Source organism: Myotis brandtii, unplaced genomic scaffold, assembly GCF_000412655.1.
Source record: "Myotis brandtii unplaced genomic scaffold, ASM41265v1 scaffold1163, whole genome shotgun sequence".
In the NCBI taxonomy this organism is placed as follows: Eukaryota; Metazoa; Chordata; class Mammalia; order Chiroptera; family Vespertilionidae; genus Myotis; species Myotis brandtii.
In genome coordinates this window covers 475381-494822 of record NW_005354025.1, presented here as the reverse complement: position 1 = coordinate 494822, position 19442 = coordinate 475381, and the positions used below count along the sequence as shown (strand labels likewise).

Below are 19442 nucleotides of genomic sequence, written 5' to 3'. Positions count from 1 at the left end.
CAGCAGTCCTTGCATTGCATAGCAGTGCAGCAGTTTAAAAGTGACCATGTAAGCTGAAACCATGCAAAGTGATTTTAATAATCAATAAAGTTATGATTGTTCTGTAACTTTTAAGATTTTTTAAAAATTTTGTTTTATTGCTTAAAGTATTACAAAGAGTATTACATATGTAAGATTTTTTTTGTTAAAGAATTAAAATCTCACTGTTGATTAAAATTGTATATGGAAGCAATAGATAGTAAAATTAATATTTAGCATGCTATAACAAAAAATTGGAAGCATTGAGAATTAAAGTGTTTTATTTCTTTGTAACAAGTGATTCAAGTAGAGCTTGCTTACTTGTACAGTTTATGATACAGAACAAGTATCTTTTCTGTCTTAATGAATTGTCATACTCCTAAGTTTGATTCAGCTTCCAACATTTTATTCTTTGTTTTCAATGTCATGAAAATATCTCTGAGAGTTCCTTTAATATGAAGTTCTTTGTCAGCATCACTTCCCCTGGGACATTGTCATTTTCATCACAACCACTTTCTTCATTGATTTGATAAGTTGGCTCACTAAGTTCCTCTGGCTTTGAATCCAGAGTCTCTAGATGCCTGTGGCAGCGCCAACATTCCTACAGCTAGCTGTTTCTGCTATAGCTCCATTGACGGTCCCTTCAGATTGCACTTATATAGTATTAGTTTTAGTTTCTTTGCTGCTCTTTCATCATTGTCAGTCAGTTCTCTGTTTTGATTATTCATTTTTATGAAATGTCTTATGGATTTTATCATTGGGGGATCACATAACAATCTACTGTCTGTGTCTGAACTGAATAACAGATGTGCAGTGACCAGTCACTGACCTTGAAGAAGTGATATGGTCACTGATCATGATGCACTTCTGTTATTTACTTAGTGATTTGTGGACTGCAGTTAGTAGTGAAGCTTGCTCTTTATGCAGTTACTCATAGTTAATAGGCCATGGTAGATGAAATTTGGACCATGTTGTTGAGGAACTTGCGTTGTTTAAACCATGATAACAAATCTGTGCATACTAGAATTGTGCAAAGTGAGGACTGCCTGTATTGCAGATGTTTCTTTTTTTAGTACAACAGACAAAAACATTAAGAAAAATAAAGTTCATGTTATTAACTTGGCTTTCGTATCAAACATAGCTTGGCCAATTAATGTGTAAGGTAGAAAACAGGAACTACATCCTTGATTCTAGAAGAAAATGTTCAATTAAGCAAGAAGAATATGTTCTGTTTATAACTTACAGAGTTCTGAGGCAGGTGCATGGTGACCCCTCATTTAATAGATGAGAGGATAATTGTGTGACTGCCTTGAAAAGAGCACAGATTTTGTACTCATACCTTTAAATGTGTTACTTAATCTCTCTGAGTCTTCATTTTCTCACCTGTAAAATGGAAATATTACATCTTAGAATTGTTGGAAAGATTAAATGTAAAGTAACTATTACAATGCCTGGCACATATTAGGAGTTCAGTAGTTTTATTGTATTTTATTTTATTGATTTCAGAGAGGAAAGGAAAGGGAGAGAGATAGAAACATCAATGATGAGAGAGAATCATTGATTGGCTGCCTCCTGCACACCCCTTCCTGGGGATCGAGCCCGCAACCCGGGTATGTTCCCTGACCGGAATCAAACTGTGACCTCCTGGTTCATAGGTTGACGCTCAACCACTGAGCCACACTGGCAGGGCATCCAATAGTTTCTTTACTTTCCAAACCTAAATTTATCATTTAGATTTATGTTCCATAATTGTCTGGCATTTATTTTGTATTGTACAATTTGGTGCAAAATGAATGATCTTGGAATTAATACATATATCATAACAAGATAAAAGCACACAGTACAGATAATTAAAAATGTAAACTGTTAGCTTCAAAAGTGGTTAATTTTAAAATGGAAACTTAAGTAATTTTTCCCAGTAATGTCAATCATATTTCTCATAGTTATTTTTAAGATAGGATTGTTTTGTTTTTTAAAGGATTAAGGATATTTGTGTTTAGAAGTTTTGACACAATTTTGATGGGTTTCTCTCTACTATTTATTTTCTGAACTTATCCCAGAAAGCATAACAAATCTTATTTTATATGCAGCATATTCTCTATAAACTCCTGTACACATCGGCTTGCTTCATTATATTGTTTGATGGATTTCTTACCATTTTACTTCTGTTAACTTTGTTTTTTAAGATAATGAATTTTGAAATGAAATGTGTTAGTTTAGTAAGTTTCACATGATTTTAGATGTTTGTTTTGAGTAGTAGTTTTCCAGTGAGTCAATCTGAGATGATAGACTAAGTCCATTTTGACTCTATTCAGTAAAGTAGAACTACCACCAGTTTAAAATAACTCATAAGAGGTTAATGTTAAGCTGTCTCTGAAAATGACCCCTCCTGCCCCTTTTACATGTGACCCATTGTGCATGACATTTAACTCTTACCTTTGCAGGCTTTGGTGACTCACATTTGTCACTTCTTTCTTTCCTGTAGCAACAGAGGAGAAGAAATCTCTGAAGCGAACTTTTCAACAGATACAAGAGGAGGAGGATGATGACTACCCTGGAAGCTACTCTCCCCAAGATCCTTCTGCAGGACCCCTCTTGGTATGTCTTCATCCCCAGAGGATAGGGCAGAGTGACTTGGTGAAGTGACCTCTAGTTGGAGATTATGACCACAAGGTGGCGCAGGTGACCAATACTATGGAATCACCAAAGGGTAGTTCTCAGGGCACTGGGTACAAAATCCACCCAGTGAAGCTTGCAAGACAGCCAGCTTGACTTTGTCTTTGCATGGCAGGACTTTGGCATGGATTTATGTTTTAAAGTGTATTTGGATTTGGCATTTTTTCACTCCTAGAAATTGAGAATATTCTTTAAAAATAGATTTTTGTGAAAGGATATAGAATTATCTAGAATTTTACTCATGTTCTGCCATGGGCAGACATGATCATTTTTAGAATTTGCCTCCACCTCATTTAACTCCAACTAATTATTTTTATACCCCATGTGTTAACGGATAGTGTTGTTTGTGTTTTATTGTATAGACTGAGGAACTAATCAAAGCTTTGCAGGACCTGGAAAATGCTGCATCAGGGAATGCTACTGTCCGACAGAAAATTGCTTCTTTGCCCCAGGAAGTGCAAGATGTTTCTCTGTTGGAAAAAATAACAGGTGAGAAGGAAGAATTTGGTTGAAAGATGAGGGAAGAAGGACATATCTCTAATTCATCAAACTCAATGGCATATTTATGTCTGCAGGTGTAGACTCTCCATTTGGTATTAGGTGCTCTGCCATCCTGGGATGTAGAAACATAACTGACATGCCAAACAATGAAGCTGCTGGAATAGTCCAAGCTTGAATAGAGATTCTAGGAATTATTGCAAATATGCTGGCATGCCATACATCTTGTGGCATTGTAAGTAAGATCTGTTGAAAACACAGTGAAAATTGTGTGGGCTGGGGACTGAGGGGGGAAGGCATTAAATTCATGACTCTCTTATTTAAAAAACATATATATATTTCAGTGCTGTGTGATTTATACATTGCACACTGACACTCCCCATAGATGATAGTGCCTTCAATGCCAAGAACTCTAGATGTGTATTGTTAGTTGTGTCAGTTTGCCCTATTGATGATCACCCCCAATTAAACAGGGAGGGACAGTTGACATTAATCTCCCTTTATGCATGAGAAATTGAAGGGAAGGAATGAAGCATGAACTAATATTTATAGAACATGCTCTGTGCCATATCCTACTTACTCTTCGTGTTATTAATCTTTTGAGACAACTGAATATAAATCCTCATATTACATAGGAGGAAATTCAGGCTTTGAGATGTTAGGGGTCTTGCCCAAGATCTTGGGTTTTCAAGCTGGGCTGCAAAGCCTATTTTCTTTCCATTAGAAAAGCTCAGACCTTTCATTCCACTCTCTTCTGAGGGCCACTGTTTTTTCCATTCCAGTTCCTTGACTTGGCTGCTTCATTAACTTCCTCCATATCCATTTAAAGGAAATCAAGGTGGCTCATGAAACATTTCCTTCATTCAACAAATATTTGAGGCACACTGTGTAGCAGATGCTCTTGGTGTACTACCACATCTCCTCATGGCTTAAGTGCCAAAAAGAAAAATAAAGCAGGGGTGTGATGGTGGAGATAATTGAAGGAGGTACTACTATTTTTAAAGTGATCAGGGAAGGCCTTTCTGGTGAGATGATTTTCAATCAGAGGTCCCCCAAGTTAGGAAGCAGGCCATGAAGTTATCTGAGGGGAAGACATGCTGCCAGGCAGCGGGAACAGTACATGGAAAGGCCTTCAGGAAGGAATGTACTTAGCTGAGAACACAACAAGGAGGCCTTCTAAATCATACAAAAATTATTTCAGCTCACGCCCTGCTAGATTTCACAGTCTATTGATCCTTCCATCTTTTCCCAACCTTCACTCCCCTTATGTCCTCATTTTTTTCTTTACTTAGTTTAGGATCTTTATGATCTTAAGAGTACAGTTCAGAAGTATTAAGTACATTTACATCGTTGTGCAACCAAATATCAGAACTCTTTTTATCTTATAAAACTGAAACTCTGTACCCATTAAATAACAGCTTACCATTCCATCCTCTCCTCACTCCTCCCACCCCCACTCCCACTTCCACCCCCACCCCCTGGCATCCACCATTCTTAAATCCAGCTTTTCACCTATTTGTATCTTGGATCTGCACAGCTGTATGAGTCTGAGGAAAACAAAACACACATTGGCTGACTTTTCTTCCTCTTTCTGTGGATGACATGCTGTTTTCCAAACCAGTTCCTCTACTTGTTTGTTAGAACTGTTCCTTCTCACCTACTCAAGGACATTGCTCCAACAGAACTCTACTTTTCTCTTGGATCTTCCAATTTTTTTCCTCTACTGGATCATTCTTCACAGCATAAAAACATGTTTTTTTCCATGTGGGAAAATTTTTCTTGACCCGTATCTTCTCCTAGCTACCACCTTATTTCTCTGTTCTTTATAGCAAAATAGCTTAGATTGCCTATGCTCATCTGGCTCTGTTTCTCCTTCTCTCATTCTTTTTTGATTCAACTTACTGAAACTTCTCATCAGTATTGCTGATGACCTCTCTGTTGCTAAATTCAGTGGTGAATATTTTGCCCAAATTCAGTGGTGAATATTTTGCCCAATCTTAACTTGAGATCATCTTAACCTCAGTAACATTTGGCCCAGTTGATTGTGTCTCTTTCCTGAAAATAATTTCTCACTTGGTGTGGTGTGATCCCCTTAAAATGTCTATGTCCTAAATCCTGGAACCTATGAACATATTATCTTACATGGCAGGAGGGACTTTGAAATGTGATTAAATTAAGGATCTTGAGATGGGAACATTGTCCTGGACTATTCAGGTGGGTCTGATGTAATCACGTGGTCATAAGAAGGAGGTAGGAGGGCAGGAGTCAGAAGGAGATAGGATTGTAACAGCAGAAGTCAGGGTGATACACTTGAAGATGGAAGAAGGATCCACAATAATAAATACTAAGATAATCTGTTTGTGTTGTTTTAAGCCACTAAGTTTGTGGTGATTTGTTACAGCAGCAGTAGCAAACGAGGACCTGTATTTCCCTAAGTTTCCTCTTCTCTCTCTGGCTGTATCTTTTCCGTTTCCTTTGCTGGTTTCTTCACTTCTCTTTGACCTCTTAATATAAGTACTTAGCCCTCTTCTCTTGGGTTCACTGACAATTCAGCTCATCCAGTCTGGTTACTTTAACAGGTTTTTGTTTTGTTTTGTTTTGTTTGCTAGTGATCCCTAATTTATCTCTCTAGTGTTAACCTCTTGACCTTGAGACCTAGACATCCAACTTCCTATTCAGTATTACTAGTTGGCTATCTCGATAGATATTTCAAACTTAACCTGCCCCAAACCAAACCTCTGATATTCCCTCCAAACCTTGTTTCTCTCACGGTCTTCCCCATCTTAGTAAATGGCTCCCTCATTATTCTGTTGATTGGGACCACAACCAGTATCTGACACCTTGTCACCACCTCCACTGCCACTACCTGGTGGGTGTCACCACCATCTTCATTTGAATTAGCAATCTCCTCCTATCTGGTCTCTCTGCTTCCTCCTTGTCCCCCATCCGCAACCATCATTCTTTTCTCAACACAGTAATCGGAATGATCTGTTAAAATGGGAGTTAGATCAAGTCTCCCTGTGTTCCCCCAGCCCCCTAGAGTAAAAACCAGTCTTTCAGCGGCGTCCACAATTTGGCCCCTATTACCACATAGACTTTCACTACTTTCTCCTTGCTCGTTGCTCCAGTCATATGGACGTCCTGCCAGTCACTCTCCCCTCCTAGGGCCTTTGTTCTTGCTGTTCCCTTTGTTTAGAATGGTCTTCCCCAGATAGTTCTGTAACTTCCTTTAGGCCTTGGTTTACATATCATCTTGGTGAAGTCTACCCAGACCACCTATTTAAAATTACAATTCTCCCTTCCAATGCCTTGTTCTTTCTTTTCTGCCTAATTTTTCTCCAGAGTTCTTATCTTCAATTGATAAATAAGTAAAATATAGTGTATCCTTTCTCTTTCTACTTGAGAATGTGAACTTGGGAGGCACAGAGGTTTTGTCTTTGCCCCCCAAGTTCAGTTTGTCTCAGAGCCTAGAACGGTGCTGGGCACGCAGTAGGAGCCCAAATATTTGCTAAGCTAATTGGAAGGTTTTGAACAGAGGATTGATAGGTATAAAAGTCTAATTGGAGTGGATTTTTTGACCGTGGGAGAAGAAAAGTTGAGTACCAGGAGTACAGGCAGCTCCCTTGAGGAGTGCTGTAAAAGGTGCAGGGAAATGGACCAGTAATTGGAGAGTGAAATGCGGGCCAAAGGTAGAGTAGCGTGTTTGTGTGCTGCTGGTGGTGCTTCAGGAGAGGAAGAGAGAAATCGGTGCGGCATGGGGAAATGGGACCTATGCAGAAACAGTCTTGGAGGAAGCAAGAGGGAATGTGATGCTCGTGCACAAGTGGAGGCTGGCTGAAAGCCACACAGCCTTTCATCTGTGTAACAGGGAGGGCAGAGCACCTGAGGACCACCACAGGTAGGTACTATGGAGTGACCATCTCGCTGCATTGTTTTCTATAGCGTATAAAACTATTACAAGTTATTTTTCCGGGTTGTAATTATTTGTGTGAATGAATTATCTCCCTTGTACCAAATTCTTAGAGAGTGAGAATTGATATTTTAAAAATCTTAAATAGTTGTGTTTTTTGTGTCATATTTTGCCATAGAGTGCTTAAACATCTTAATGAATTGACCATTTTATAAAAACCATATAGTTAAACAAAGGCAAAAGCAGTCTAACTACCCCAGTAGCTTATTCTCAGACTCAGCCACGAATACAGAAGAATAAGTTTCACTGTCCTCTTTACCCTCTATGACTGAGATTGTCCCTCCTTTGTGTTCTGTCTGGCTCACTCCTCCTTCACCAAGAACATCTTTTTGTTTTCCTATCCCTGAGGGGATAGAAGTGCCTGATCATTGGCATCAGAATTAATTCGGAATCCCTCAACTGTTCATCTCCCAATATTCATATTAAGAAGGCACCTATGCCCTGGCTGGTGCTATTCAGTGGTTAGTGCATTACCTGCACACCCAAGGATCAAGGTTCGATTTCTGGTCAAGGGCATGTACCTGAGATGCAGGTTTGATCCCTGGCCCTGGTCAGGGTGCATGCTGGAGGCAACCAATCGATGTGTGTCTGTCTGTCTCTCTCTTTCTCCCTGCCCCCCCCCCCCCCAACCCTCTCTCTTACTCTCCCTCCCTTCCACTCTCTCTCAAAATCAATGGAAAAAATATCCTCAGATGAGGATTAACAACAACAACAACAAAGGAAGGCACCTAAAAGCCAAAGAGCACTTTGCCAGAAAAACTGTTGGGAATTCTTAATTCCCAATTACCTGTGAGTATGCTGAGGTCTCTCACCTCTGATAACTTGTAATAAAGTCCAGCTCACTTTTAGTCTCATAGAACTTGAGTCCTTGGTGCTCTTTGTTTCAAAATACCCATCTACTCTTTTGATCTTCAAAGGCCTTTTAAAAATGAGATATACATATTTGAAGGTCTAATCTCACCACTACCCATGTGTAGTTAATTTTATTTGTTCTTTTAAATATAAATCATCCTTTGTCTCTTCCTCTCATTTCCTAATGTTGAAGCATTTTCATCATTTCTAAGAATAACCTTTCTTATACTTTGATACTTCATCACAGTTTTTTTTTCCAAACAATGAGTTGCAACCCATTAATTGGACATGAAATCAGTCTGGTAGGTAATGACTAGCATTTATTTTTTAATAGAATAAAAGATAGAGCACTTTGCACATAGTAAGGATAAGTATTGTTTTATGAAACTTTTGTTTCTTTTATTTTCATGTGTTTATATAAAGTATATTGCTTACTGTGGGTCATGCTCAAAAGCATTTGAAAGCCTCTGTTTTATCAGACCTGATATTTTGCTGAATGGAAGAAGAAAACTCAGACCCAGTTTCAAGGCTTGTATAGTTTAAGATGTAGAGTCCTGTAGGTCCGTTTTAGAGACCTGGTTTTGAGTCCCAATTCCTTAGCTGACTTGATATCACACCTGTTATGTAGTGTTTTATTTTTTCTTACAATTTCCACACCCAAGTAGTGAGTGCTAGCTTTTGTATTGCATACAGTGCCTTATAGTGCTTGTATTTTGTATTTCAGAGGACTGTTCAAAGCATACTTCACAAAATAATATGAAAGTCATTTTGAATTCTCAGAGACTTGGAAAAATTATTTCATGTATGACATTAAATATTTCTTTCTGTTTATTTTATTTGTAGAGCTTTTGCAGGAGTAGACACTTAGAAATGTTTGTTTGCCAGATTCCCCTCCTTGTACAATTGCCTCACTTCAAGTAATTCAGAAGTGTCCTGTCTTGTTGACAGGAGTGAGTGCCTTTGGGTTTCTCCATCAGCCATTCCATTTTTTTATCCACAGATTCTGGCTTATGCTTGGACTCTGTACTTTTGGAGAGAAACTGTTAACCTCCCCTAGAAATGTTTGCAATGGTGCCTATGTGATTTGTATATTGTCTCTATTTTTTGGTCTTATTTGTACTTAGACAAAGAGGCAGCTGAACGTCTTTCAAAAACAGTAGATGAAGCATGTCTGTTACTAGCAGAATATAACGGGCGCCTGGCGGCGGAACTGGAAGACCGGCGCCAGCTGGCTCGGATGTTGGTGGAGTACACCCAGAACCAGAAAGATGTTTTGTCAGAAAAGGAGAAAAAACTAGAAGTGAGTACATTGCAAGGCAGACCTAGACTTCCCAAGTTTCCTTTCCTGTAGCCCACTTTAGGAGGTTTTCATGATGCCTTCATTAGCACTTTTGTTTTCATTTTGTCGTATAAAAATGCATGAGATGAGAACATCTTTCAGGTATTGCAATTATTTGAACCTAATTGAAAATTGAAATCACATTTTTATATATCCAAGAAAGAACAAATAGGAATGTAGCAAACCCATGATGAATTCTTAAATCACAACATTTAGGATCTTAATGTTATTTTAGTTTGAACTCACATTTTTTAAAAATTGTAGATTGAGGTACAAAAAGGAGTCAGCTACATCAAAGACTTTATTTGGTGGTATTTTGGAAATGCTTAAAGTTTTTCTTTTGGGTTATATTGAGATTTATTTCTGACTTGTATCATGCTAAAGCCAATAAGTAGTCTGCCTCCAAGCTCTGTCTGCAGTCAGTTCTGAAGTTCCAGTCATGTTTATGGAGCCCAGTTCTCAAACTGTTAGAAGGAACTACTTTTTATCCCGAGTTGGCATTAGTTTGAATGCCTTTGGGGAGGAGCTTAAGAACTAGTTCTTCACCATGCATTTGTTTGGCTTCTTAATTACGAATGCGGTGCTTAGTCCCTTGGGATAACACAGCCACCAGTGTGGACATTTGGGAATGTTTGCTTGCCCCCGGCTTCCTTTTCAGTAGTGTCTGCCTCTTTTTTTTGAAGAGACATGGAGACATTGCAGCCAGTGGCTTGGGACAGGAGGACAGTTTTGAGTTGGAGCAGCGCTTCTCAACCTGTGGGTCGCGACCCCTTTGGCGGTCGAACGACCCTTTCACAGGGGTCGCCTAAGACCATCCTGCATATTAGATATTTACATTATGATTCATAACAGTAGCAACATTACAGTTATGAAGTAGCACCGAAAATAATTTTATGGTTGGGTCACAACATGAGGAACTGTATTAAAGGGCCAGAAGGTTGAGAACCACTGAGTTGGAGAATCAATCTCATATTACAAGAAATGTGAGAGTATATAAGGGAGGGAGGGGATAGTTCCCATGCCCCACCCTGCACTCGGCAAACACTATTCTCTGGTACCAAGGGAGGGAAAATTGAGCTAGTCTTGTGGCTGAGATTGTATTTGCCTTTGAACACAGTCACCTGACTTGAGGGGGGAAATGAATGATGGGCACTTTTAATCAGATGCTTACCTGCAGTGATTATGGAGTGATGATGAGAGGTGGTACTGGGAACTTCATATTCCTAGCCAGCCTGAAAGTGGAAGATGGGAAACGGCTGTAAAAATAGTATGGCTTAGATTTAAAAATCAACACTGACCAAAAGTCCTAAAGGGAGCTTCGCAGGCAGTACCAGATGGTCATTTATCTGAAATGCTCGTCTTTCACTGAAAAAGCATTTTCAGCACTCTGCCCCCGGGACTAATAAGAGTGTGTAATTAATGATTCTGGTTGTAAGTCACCATGCCATCTGTTGAACTGCCCCTTGGCGACACATTAAGGGCTTTCTCTGATCTGTCAGACATTGATTATCATGAGCAGCTGTTGTTGGGTGGCAAGCAACCATAGAGGACAGTCTTTGAGAAAGAGATTGGGTTGGTAGAGTAGATTAACTCTGTTCATTTCCCTTCCTCACAATTGTACTTTTCTCCATATATGGGGCGGTGTCGGGGGGGCGGGGGGGGTCATTCCGGTGATTCCAGTGTCTATACAACCAGTGGTTTGCTAGATGCCATGAGGGGGTCATTAGGGCAGAGAGAGGATCAGAGATTTGGGTCTGTTCTGTAACTTTCCAGCCCAAATTTCTCTACTTATCTGGGCATTGGAATTCTTTCTTAAGAATCAGAGCAAGAAAGACCCACCACTGTAAAGTACAGATTCTGTACTATCCCAAACCGCCTTTCAGCCATTTGGGCAAAATCATTTTTTGTAAAAATGGAGCTACATTTGCTGCATTTTAAGAAGCAAACAACTAGATACAATGTAAGATGATGAGAAAGGTTTTAGTTCTTTCTTTATTCTTGCTAAAAATATGAACAGTCTGGTCTCTAGAATCTCAGATTTTTCTCTCATATTCCATAATAGACTGGTCCTATTTCGTTATCCTCATGGTGGTAGTAAAACTTGCTAATATATGCCACTGGAAAGATGCAGTATTACTATGCATTCTTCCAAAAGTCTCTTATTGATGAGGATAGTACATAAAGCACATCTATCTTTTTTAACATTCATTTTTTAACACTGCCCATCCTTGTTTTAAAACTACCATATCAGAATGCTAATGAAAGCTTTTATTTTTTTAATTTTTTCATTGCCTTCAGTGTATAAATACATGGAATTCTTAGAACTTTGAGAATGTAATTATTTGTTTGAGAGTCTGTTTTCTTCCCAAAGTTCTAATTTCTTAACTAATATTATCTTTTAAGTTTATAAATATTTGTTCTGTGAGTGGAATTCAGCACTTGATGTAATATTTTTCTGTGTAGAAGAGATTTTCTTTAAAGTTGCTTGAAAAGTGGTTTATCTGCAGATATTTTTTCATTGATAAATTTACAGAACATTAAAAGAACCATTTTATAGTCCATAACATTGCACATTTCATTACATCAAAAGAGAACCTCATACCTATTAACCAGTCATAACCTATACCCTCTCCTTCAAGCCCCTGGCAACCCCACCAACCTGCTTTCTGTCTGTATGGATTTGCCTATACTGGATGCCTCATACAGTTGTGTTTGGTTTTTTCACTTACCATAATGATTTTGAGATTCATCCACATTTTAGCATGTATCAATACTTCATTCTTTTTTATGGCTAAATTGTTCATTGCGTGGATATGCAACAGTTTGTCCATTCATCTGTTGTACATTTGGGTTGTTTCTTTCTTTTGGCCAATTCTATCTTTATGGCTATAAACACTAGTGTACAAGTTTTTATTTCTCTTGGGTATATGTATGCGTAGGAATAGAATTGGAGTCATTCGGTCTTCAACTTTTTGGGGAACCACAAAACTGTTTCCCACAGCAGGTGCACTATTTACATTCCCACTAGCAATGCATGGGAGTTTCAGTTTCTCCATATCCTTGTTACTGTCCTTTTTTTTAAAAATTTTTTATCCTAGCCTATATGAAGTGGTAACTCATTGTGATTTTTATTTGCATTTTCCTAGTGACTAATGATTGAGTATCTTTGCCTGTGCTTGTTGGCAGTTTGTATGTCTCCCCCCCCCCCCCCATGTCTATTTAAGTTCTTTGCCCATTTTTGAATTGGGTTTTTATTTTATTGTTGATGTATTGCAAGAGTTCTTTATACATTTTAGGTAATAGACTCATCAGCTATATGATTTGCAAATATTTTCTCCCATTCTGTGTCTTAATCACTTTCTTGATAATGCCCTTTGAAACACATAAGTTTCTAATTTTGATGAGTTCCAATATCTGTTGCTGTTGTTGTTGCTCGTGTTTTGGTGTCATGTTTAAGAATCTGCCCTAGCTGTTTTGGCTCAGTGGATAGAGCACCGGCCTGTGGACTGAAGGGTCCTGGGTTCATTTCCAGTCAAGGGCACGTACCTTGGTTGCAGGCTCCTCCCTGGCCCGGGCCCTCATCAGGGTGAGTGCAGGAGGCAACCAATCGATGTTTCTCTCTGTCTTTTCCTCTCTTCCACTCTCTCTAAAATTAGTGGAGTAATATCCTTAGATGAGAATTTAAAAAAAAACATTAAAAAGAATCCATTGCCAAATCCTAGGACATGAAAATTTACTCATAGATTTTTCTTCTAGGAGTTTTACATTTAGGTCACTGGTACATTTTGAGTTAATTTTTTTATATATGGCATGATGTGTAGGGACCAACTTCATTCTTTGCATGTAGACATCTAATTGTCCCAGCATCATTTGTTGAAGAGACAATTCTTTCCCTTTATGAATGAATGCTTGGCACTTTTTTCAAAACTCAATTGGCCAGAGATAATATGGGTTTATTTCGGACTCTCTATCTTATTCCACTGATCTACATATGTATCCTATGCTAGTGTCACACTGTTTTGATCACTATAGTTTCATAGTAGGATCCAAAAATGTGAGTCCTCAAACTTTGTTCTTCTCTCTCAATATTATTTTGGCTATCAGGGGCCTCTTGCAATTCCATATGAATTTGAGGACGAGTTTTTCCGTTTTTCCGTTTCTGCAACAAAGTGTATTGGCATTTTAATAGGGATTGCATTGAATCTGTAGATGGCTTTGGGGACTCTCACCATCTTTACAATCTTAAGTCTTCCAATCCATGAGCATGAGATTTCTTTCCAATTTTTTAGATCATCTTTAATTTCTGCTGCAGAATTTTTAAAAACATGGTAGGGTACCAGTTGCTGATGCATTTGATATTACAAAAGCCCTCTTTAGGTGCCATAGGTATTGGGGACCACCGTAGAAGTCAATAGTGTGTATTGCCTTCCAGTAGGCTGTGTTTACCCCCACCTTTAGAAGGTAATGAGTACACATGCATGTGTGCTCAACAAAGTTACTAGGGCAAGTCATGACAGCTAACTTTACTCTGCAAAGTAAAGTGGCACATGGAGGCCTGAATGTCTGTTTGAAGTCTTTAACAGGATTATTGAGCTGGATGGGATTAGAGATCATATACCAGGTGTACCAGTTAATAATGGGGATTTTGTAATAAAAAAACACATGGTAATTTCAAGAGAAACATCAAAAGTGCTTTATTCAAAGTAATGTCAATCGCTAGCTACACATTTCCCCCATCTTTCAGGTAATTTGTGGATATCATCCCAATAGAACATTTCTTGTTTTGAGGCAAACCATTCATAGACCCAATTTTCCACTTCTTCGTATGTTTTGAAGCGCATGTGACATGGATCAGAACAAGTGGTAATCTGAAGGAGCCAGGTCTGGTGAATACAGCGGGTGGGTTAAACGTGTCTTTAACTAGTTTTGAAGTGTGTGATGGTGTGTCATCGTGAAGCAAAATTACTTTGCCGTGTCTTCTGGCACATTCTGGTCATTTCATGATCAAAGCGTGGTTCAAACTGATTATTTATTGTAGGTATTAACGGTTTCATCTGTTTTAGAAGCTCATAATACATCACACCTACCTGATCCCACCAAACGCAGAGCATTGTCTTCTTTCTGAAGCGATTTGGCCTTGCAGTCGATGTTAATGGTTGACCTGGAATAACACATGATTTTGTCCATTTGGTATTCTCAAAATAAATCCACTTTTCATCGCCAGTCACAATTTGATGCAAAAAAGACTTTCTTTCGTGCCGTTGAAGCAACATTTTACTGATGACTTTTCGGTCTTCCATTTGTCTTTCATTCAGTTGATGTGGCACCCATTTTCCTTCCTTTAAAATCTTTCCCATTGCTTGTAAACGATGGGAAATTGTTTGCTGAGCAATGTTTAATCTTTCTGCAGGTTGTTTTTGAGTTTGACACGCATCTTCATCCAATACTAGTAATGCTTGTAATTGCTGGTCTTCAAACTTTTTCGGTTGACCTGGACATTCTTTGTCTTTCACATAGAAATCATCACTTATAAAGCGTTTAAACCAGCGTTCACAATATCTTGAGATGGAGCATGTTCACCATAAGCTTCCCTAAGTATACGATAACTTTCTTTTCTTCAAAATAAAGTAATGAATTAAAACTTCCCACAAATGCTCTTTTTTTTGGCACGAAATTGGACATTTTTAAGTGTAAAAATATCTATGATGTTAACACCTTCAGCAAATTTGACATGAAGTTTTGAAGCTTGCTGTCAATACAACAAAATAGCATACATATCAAATCGCATATATATCAACATATATGTAACTCCATCTATTGAAAAAAAATTCCACATTATTAACTAGTACACCTGGTAGTCTGACTTCCGAATTGGTGAAGAAATTCAAGGCCCAGAGAAGGGAATTAGCCACAGATCAGGAATAGAATCCAAGGCAAACATCTTGGTAACATTCCATCAGGTTTGTGCTATTTGTTTTTTTTTTTCTTTCTTCTGAATTTGATTCCATAAGGTCAACAGCCGGAAGATATCCTACACCAGTGGTTCTCAACCTTCCTAATGCCGCGACCCTTTAATACAGTTCCTCATGTTGTGGTGACCCCCAATTTCATTGTTACAAATTGAACATAATTAAAGCATAGTGATTGATCACAAAAACAATATGTAATTATATATGTGTTTTCCGATGGTCTTAGGCGACCCCTGTGAAAGGGTCGTTCGACCCCCAAAGGGGTCGCGACCCCACAGGTTGAGAACCGCTGTGACCTACACAGAAGAGTAGCTAATGTTGAATCATTTCAACAATTCCCAAGAACCTTGTTTTAGAGAAATGTCATCTTATGTAGAGGGATTAAAATGGTTGTATCATGCATTCCAAAGTAGCCTCCAATATATATATACCTTTCTAAAGCTTGAGGGTACCCACTCTGCTACCAGGGTTCTAAATACCCAGTCCTCCCTTTGCATGTTCTTGCTCTGAGGGAGGTGGAAGGAAGGATTGGCTCATTGAACTTAAAACCACTGCTGTTTTCCCCAGCTTGGTGCCTCCCCCTTGGCTGTAATGAATACTCAGGAGTAGAGCCTTCTACTCCAGACAACACTGTTGGGAAAGGGGAAATGGCCCAAATGCCTTGTGATTCTTCATATTTCTGTTTGTAATTTGCTTATAACAACTTGAGAAATTCTTTGGCTATAGCTGCGGGAGTACTAAACCAAACTGATGGCCATCTGTTGTTTTTGGCAGCATCCCTCACCTTCCTACAGGGTACAGATGGTTAGAAGCATTCATTGCAATAATGGGTTAGGCAATAGGTGGAGACAGAGAGTCAACTTTGGAGTAAATTCTCCCCATTTCCCATGATGATCAAAGCCACTATCTCATTGTCCATTAAGAACAGATGGGACCTGGTGATCTAACCCTCATTTTAAATGAAGAAACAAAGCTCAGGGCTTCTATGAGCAGTTTAAGGTCACAGAAAATCACAAGGACCAGAACCCCGATCTCCTGACTCCTGACTCTAGGAAGGAACTGAGAGGCTTTGCCTACAGCTGCCTCTCACAGCTCTGTGTAGCCTAGCCCCACCTGTCCACCAGTCCTTTGCACTCACTGCCCTCCTTCGCATATAATTCTTTCCTCCCAACACTAGCAGTGCTATCAGCGCCATGTGCTGTTGGAACAGTTGTTGAAAAGGTCAGTCTGCTTATACTGGTCAAGTGGTCATGGGGTCTTATAGTCATTCTTCCCTACATAGCAGGCCATGATTTGCTCACTGCTTATTCATCCCTGCTTTGATATGGGAGCCCCCCCGCCGCCCCCAGATTTTCCTCCAGTAGGTGGAGACTTTTCTTGAGTTGTGTGTTTCTGTGATTAATACGGAGTTCAGAGGCTGTACTAGTACGCTGGGTCCTTGGATTCCTTTCATTTATGTCGGTCATCACTGACCCTTATAGCTCAGGCCAGACTTGCAGCTAGAACATCAAGGTGCATGTGCGTGTGCATTCTTTCTATATCACAATGTTTAGTTATCTCTTTTCACTCCAGGGGAAAAAACACCTCATTATAACAATTAGAATGTACTTTGCATATTGGGCAACCTAAGGGAATGAGACTTCCCATAGAAAAAGTGACATGATTTCAAAGCTCTCACCTAGCATTCCGCACTTTTTTTTTTTAATTCTATAATTCTTTTTTTTTTTTTGCATTCCGTACTTTTAGCTGTAACATTGTTTTCATACGTATAGTCCAACTTTTGGTGATTTCTCCTACTTTCTGGAACAGCTCCACTGAGTTTTACCTGGTGTATGTAGTACTAGTTTTTTATATTTATAAAGTACATATATACACGTTAAGTCAAAGCATCATCTTGGCCCCTTGTCACCGGGCTCATCTGCCAGAACAGTAATTCCTAATCAGCTAATTCTGTCGGTTCTTTCTTTATTTCTTTTCTGCTGATCTTAAAAGAAACACATCATAGGAAACTTGAGGTGAAAATCATACCTCACTATCCATAGATAACTACTTTTAATTTTGCTATAGTTCCTTTATTATTATTTTTTTTAGTTTTAAAATTTAAATGATCATAATGTGTGGACAGTTTTCTGTCATGCCTCGTTTTCCCACTTGATGGTTTTCCCTTATGAATAAAAACTTTAAAAGCATTTTAAGTGACTGCTTGAATACCTATGGTTGGGTATTCAGTAATTATTTTTATTGAGCATTTATGTTTCTTTTTTAAATTAACTTTGGGCTACCTTTCATTATTTGTATTTTTTCCCCTGTAAATTTCTAAATATGAATTCTAGATGTATTGCAACTATCTGCCTGTCTTATAGTATGCTGAAAGTCACATACATTTCACGGTCTTTGCCACCAGTATGCATTCCTGCCTTAGTTGTTCTTGGTTGTTGTTTTTTTCAAAGCATCTTACGCACTCTAGAATTTCATTGAGTCTTATAAACAGACAAGATGTGTGTGTGTGTGTGTGTGTGTGTGTGTGTGTGTACATACATATGTATGTATATATCCACAAGTTAAAGACTAATCTTTGTTTTATGAAGGAAAGAACATTGAATAGTTTAATTAGACAAATGGGCCTCTCTTCTGAGTTTTAAATTATCTGGTTACATTTGAACAGCTGTGGGGAAATAGCAGATACTTATTATAACATTGACTTCAGTTAGCATGACTTTGAGAACAGAGTTCAAATTACAGAAATTTGAGCTTGTGTCTTAGTGTCATTTTACCCAATGAGTACGTGTTATTTTGAGCAAATCTAATTTTAGTCTTTATGAGTATCCCTACTACAGGCATACCTTGTTTTATTGTGCTTCACTTTATTACACTTCACAGATGTGATTTTTACAAACTGAAAGCAAGACCTTCCACCAGCAAAAAGATTACAACTCACTTTATTGTGATCTGCAACTGAACTCACAATATCTACAAGGTATTCCTGTGCTGTTAAGGTGGTCCTTCTATTCCCACTTCAAGTTGTGATCTTTGAAGAAAGTCAATTTGGATTGTAGTGTACTTTGCAAACTTGAAAATTATATCTCTGACTTCATTTTTCTTTCTATGACACGTGGGACTTGAAATAAAGTCAGAAAGTGTCTTTCTCCGTGATTAGGGCAAAAATGTTCATTATTATAACCAGGAGTCAACACAAAACCTTTGCAAATGAAGTCCATGCGCTCCTAAGGTGTGGCACGCTTCCTCTGAAGAAGTAATGGTACCAGTTGGCTGTCATTAGGACTTTACAGATCTCCTTATTTGTTTTCCATATTCAGATCCTGTAAGCATCTTTAGGAAAAAGTATGGACAGTTCTCTTGCCATTAGATACTTTGAGAATTTTAAGCAGAATAACTGCAAATTTAAACTCAACAAAAATTTACCAGCAGCTTTCTAAGCATTCTTAGAATTTGGATAGTGATTTTGAATGGACATATCCCACTTTTTCTTCATGATGTCCGGTATGATGTATTTGGTGCTTTTTCGAGTTCTATTTTGTCTACAGTGTTTTTATTCTGGGGCATAGACTTACTAGGAGTTATTTCCATAAAGCTACTGTCTATCCCAGTTATGATTCAGTGATAAGGATCTGCAATTCCCATTCCAGGCTCTTTTTGCTTTCTCTGTGAGGCCAGTGATCCTCGCAGCCTTTATCTTTGGTGTGTTTTTTTATTTATAAAGTAACAGTTTTACCCTCACTTGAGACAAACAGGTTCCAACACTTGTTTGACTTGAAGTTGTTAGTATCTGCTGTTCCTTATCATGCAGAGTCTTTAAGGCCAGTTTATTTTCCTTTCTGCAGAAGTCTCCAGTAGATTGGCTGAAGGTGTCCTTCTCAGCAGGCAGCATGCTTTGCCTCACTAATGTATACATATATTTTAAAATCTCATTCACATAAGCACACCCCACACCATTACCACTATCCCTTTTTTTAACTATGACAATATCTTGTTTTCCCTTGCTACCTCTACTTTTGAACTCATTGCGTCTTGGCATGCATATCTACATTCCTCTGAAGAGGCTGTCTTCAAAATCCCCTCACCTGTGGTAATCTCAGAAACCAAAAGATAATTTTCAGTC

At 38.5% G+C, this 19442-nt stretch overlaps 1 protein-coding gene across 7 annotated transcripts in view; it reads left to right on the top strand.

Annotated features, from left to right (window-relative positions):
- Positions 1-19442, top strand: part of RPRD1B (regulation of nuclear pre-mRNA domain containing 1B) — an 84567-nt gene that overhangs the window by 21854 nt on the left and 43271 nt on the right. For 6 of the 7 annotated variants that reach the window (XR_313127.2, XM_014528966.1, XM_005858251.2 and 3 more), the window contains 3 exons: positions 2504-2616; positions 3057-3183; positions 9139-9314. Coding sequence is in view for 6 of the 7 variants with exons in the window: in XM_014528966.1 (XP_014384452.1) it covers positions 2504-2616; positions 3057-3183; positions 9139-9314 (416 nt within the window). In the remaining variant the exon portion in view is untranslated. Of the gene's footprint in view, positions 1-2503; positions 2617-3056; positions 3184-9138; positions 9315-18202; positions 18280-19442 lie in introns of those variants that run through there. The other variant, XM_014528986.1, reaches the window with a different exon arrangement.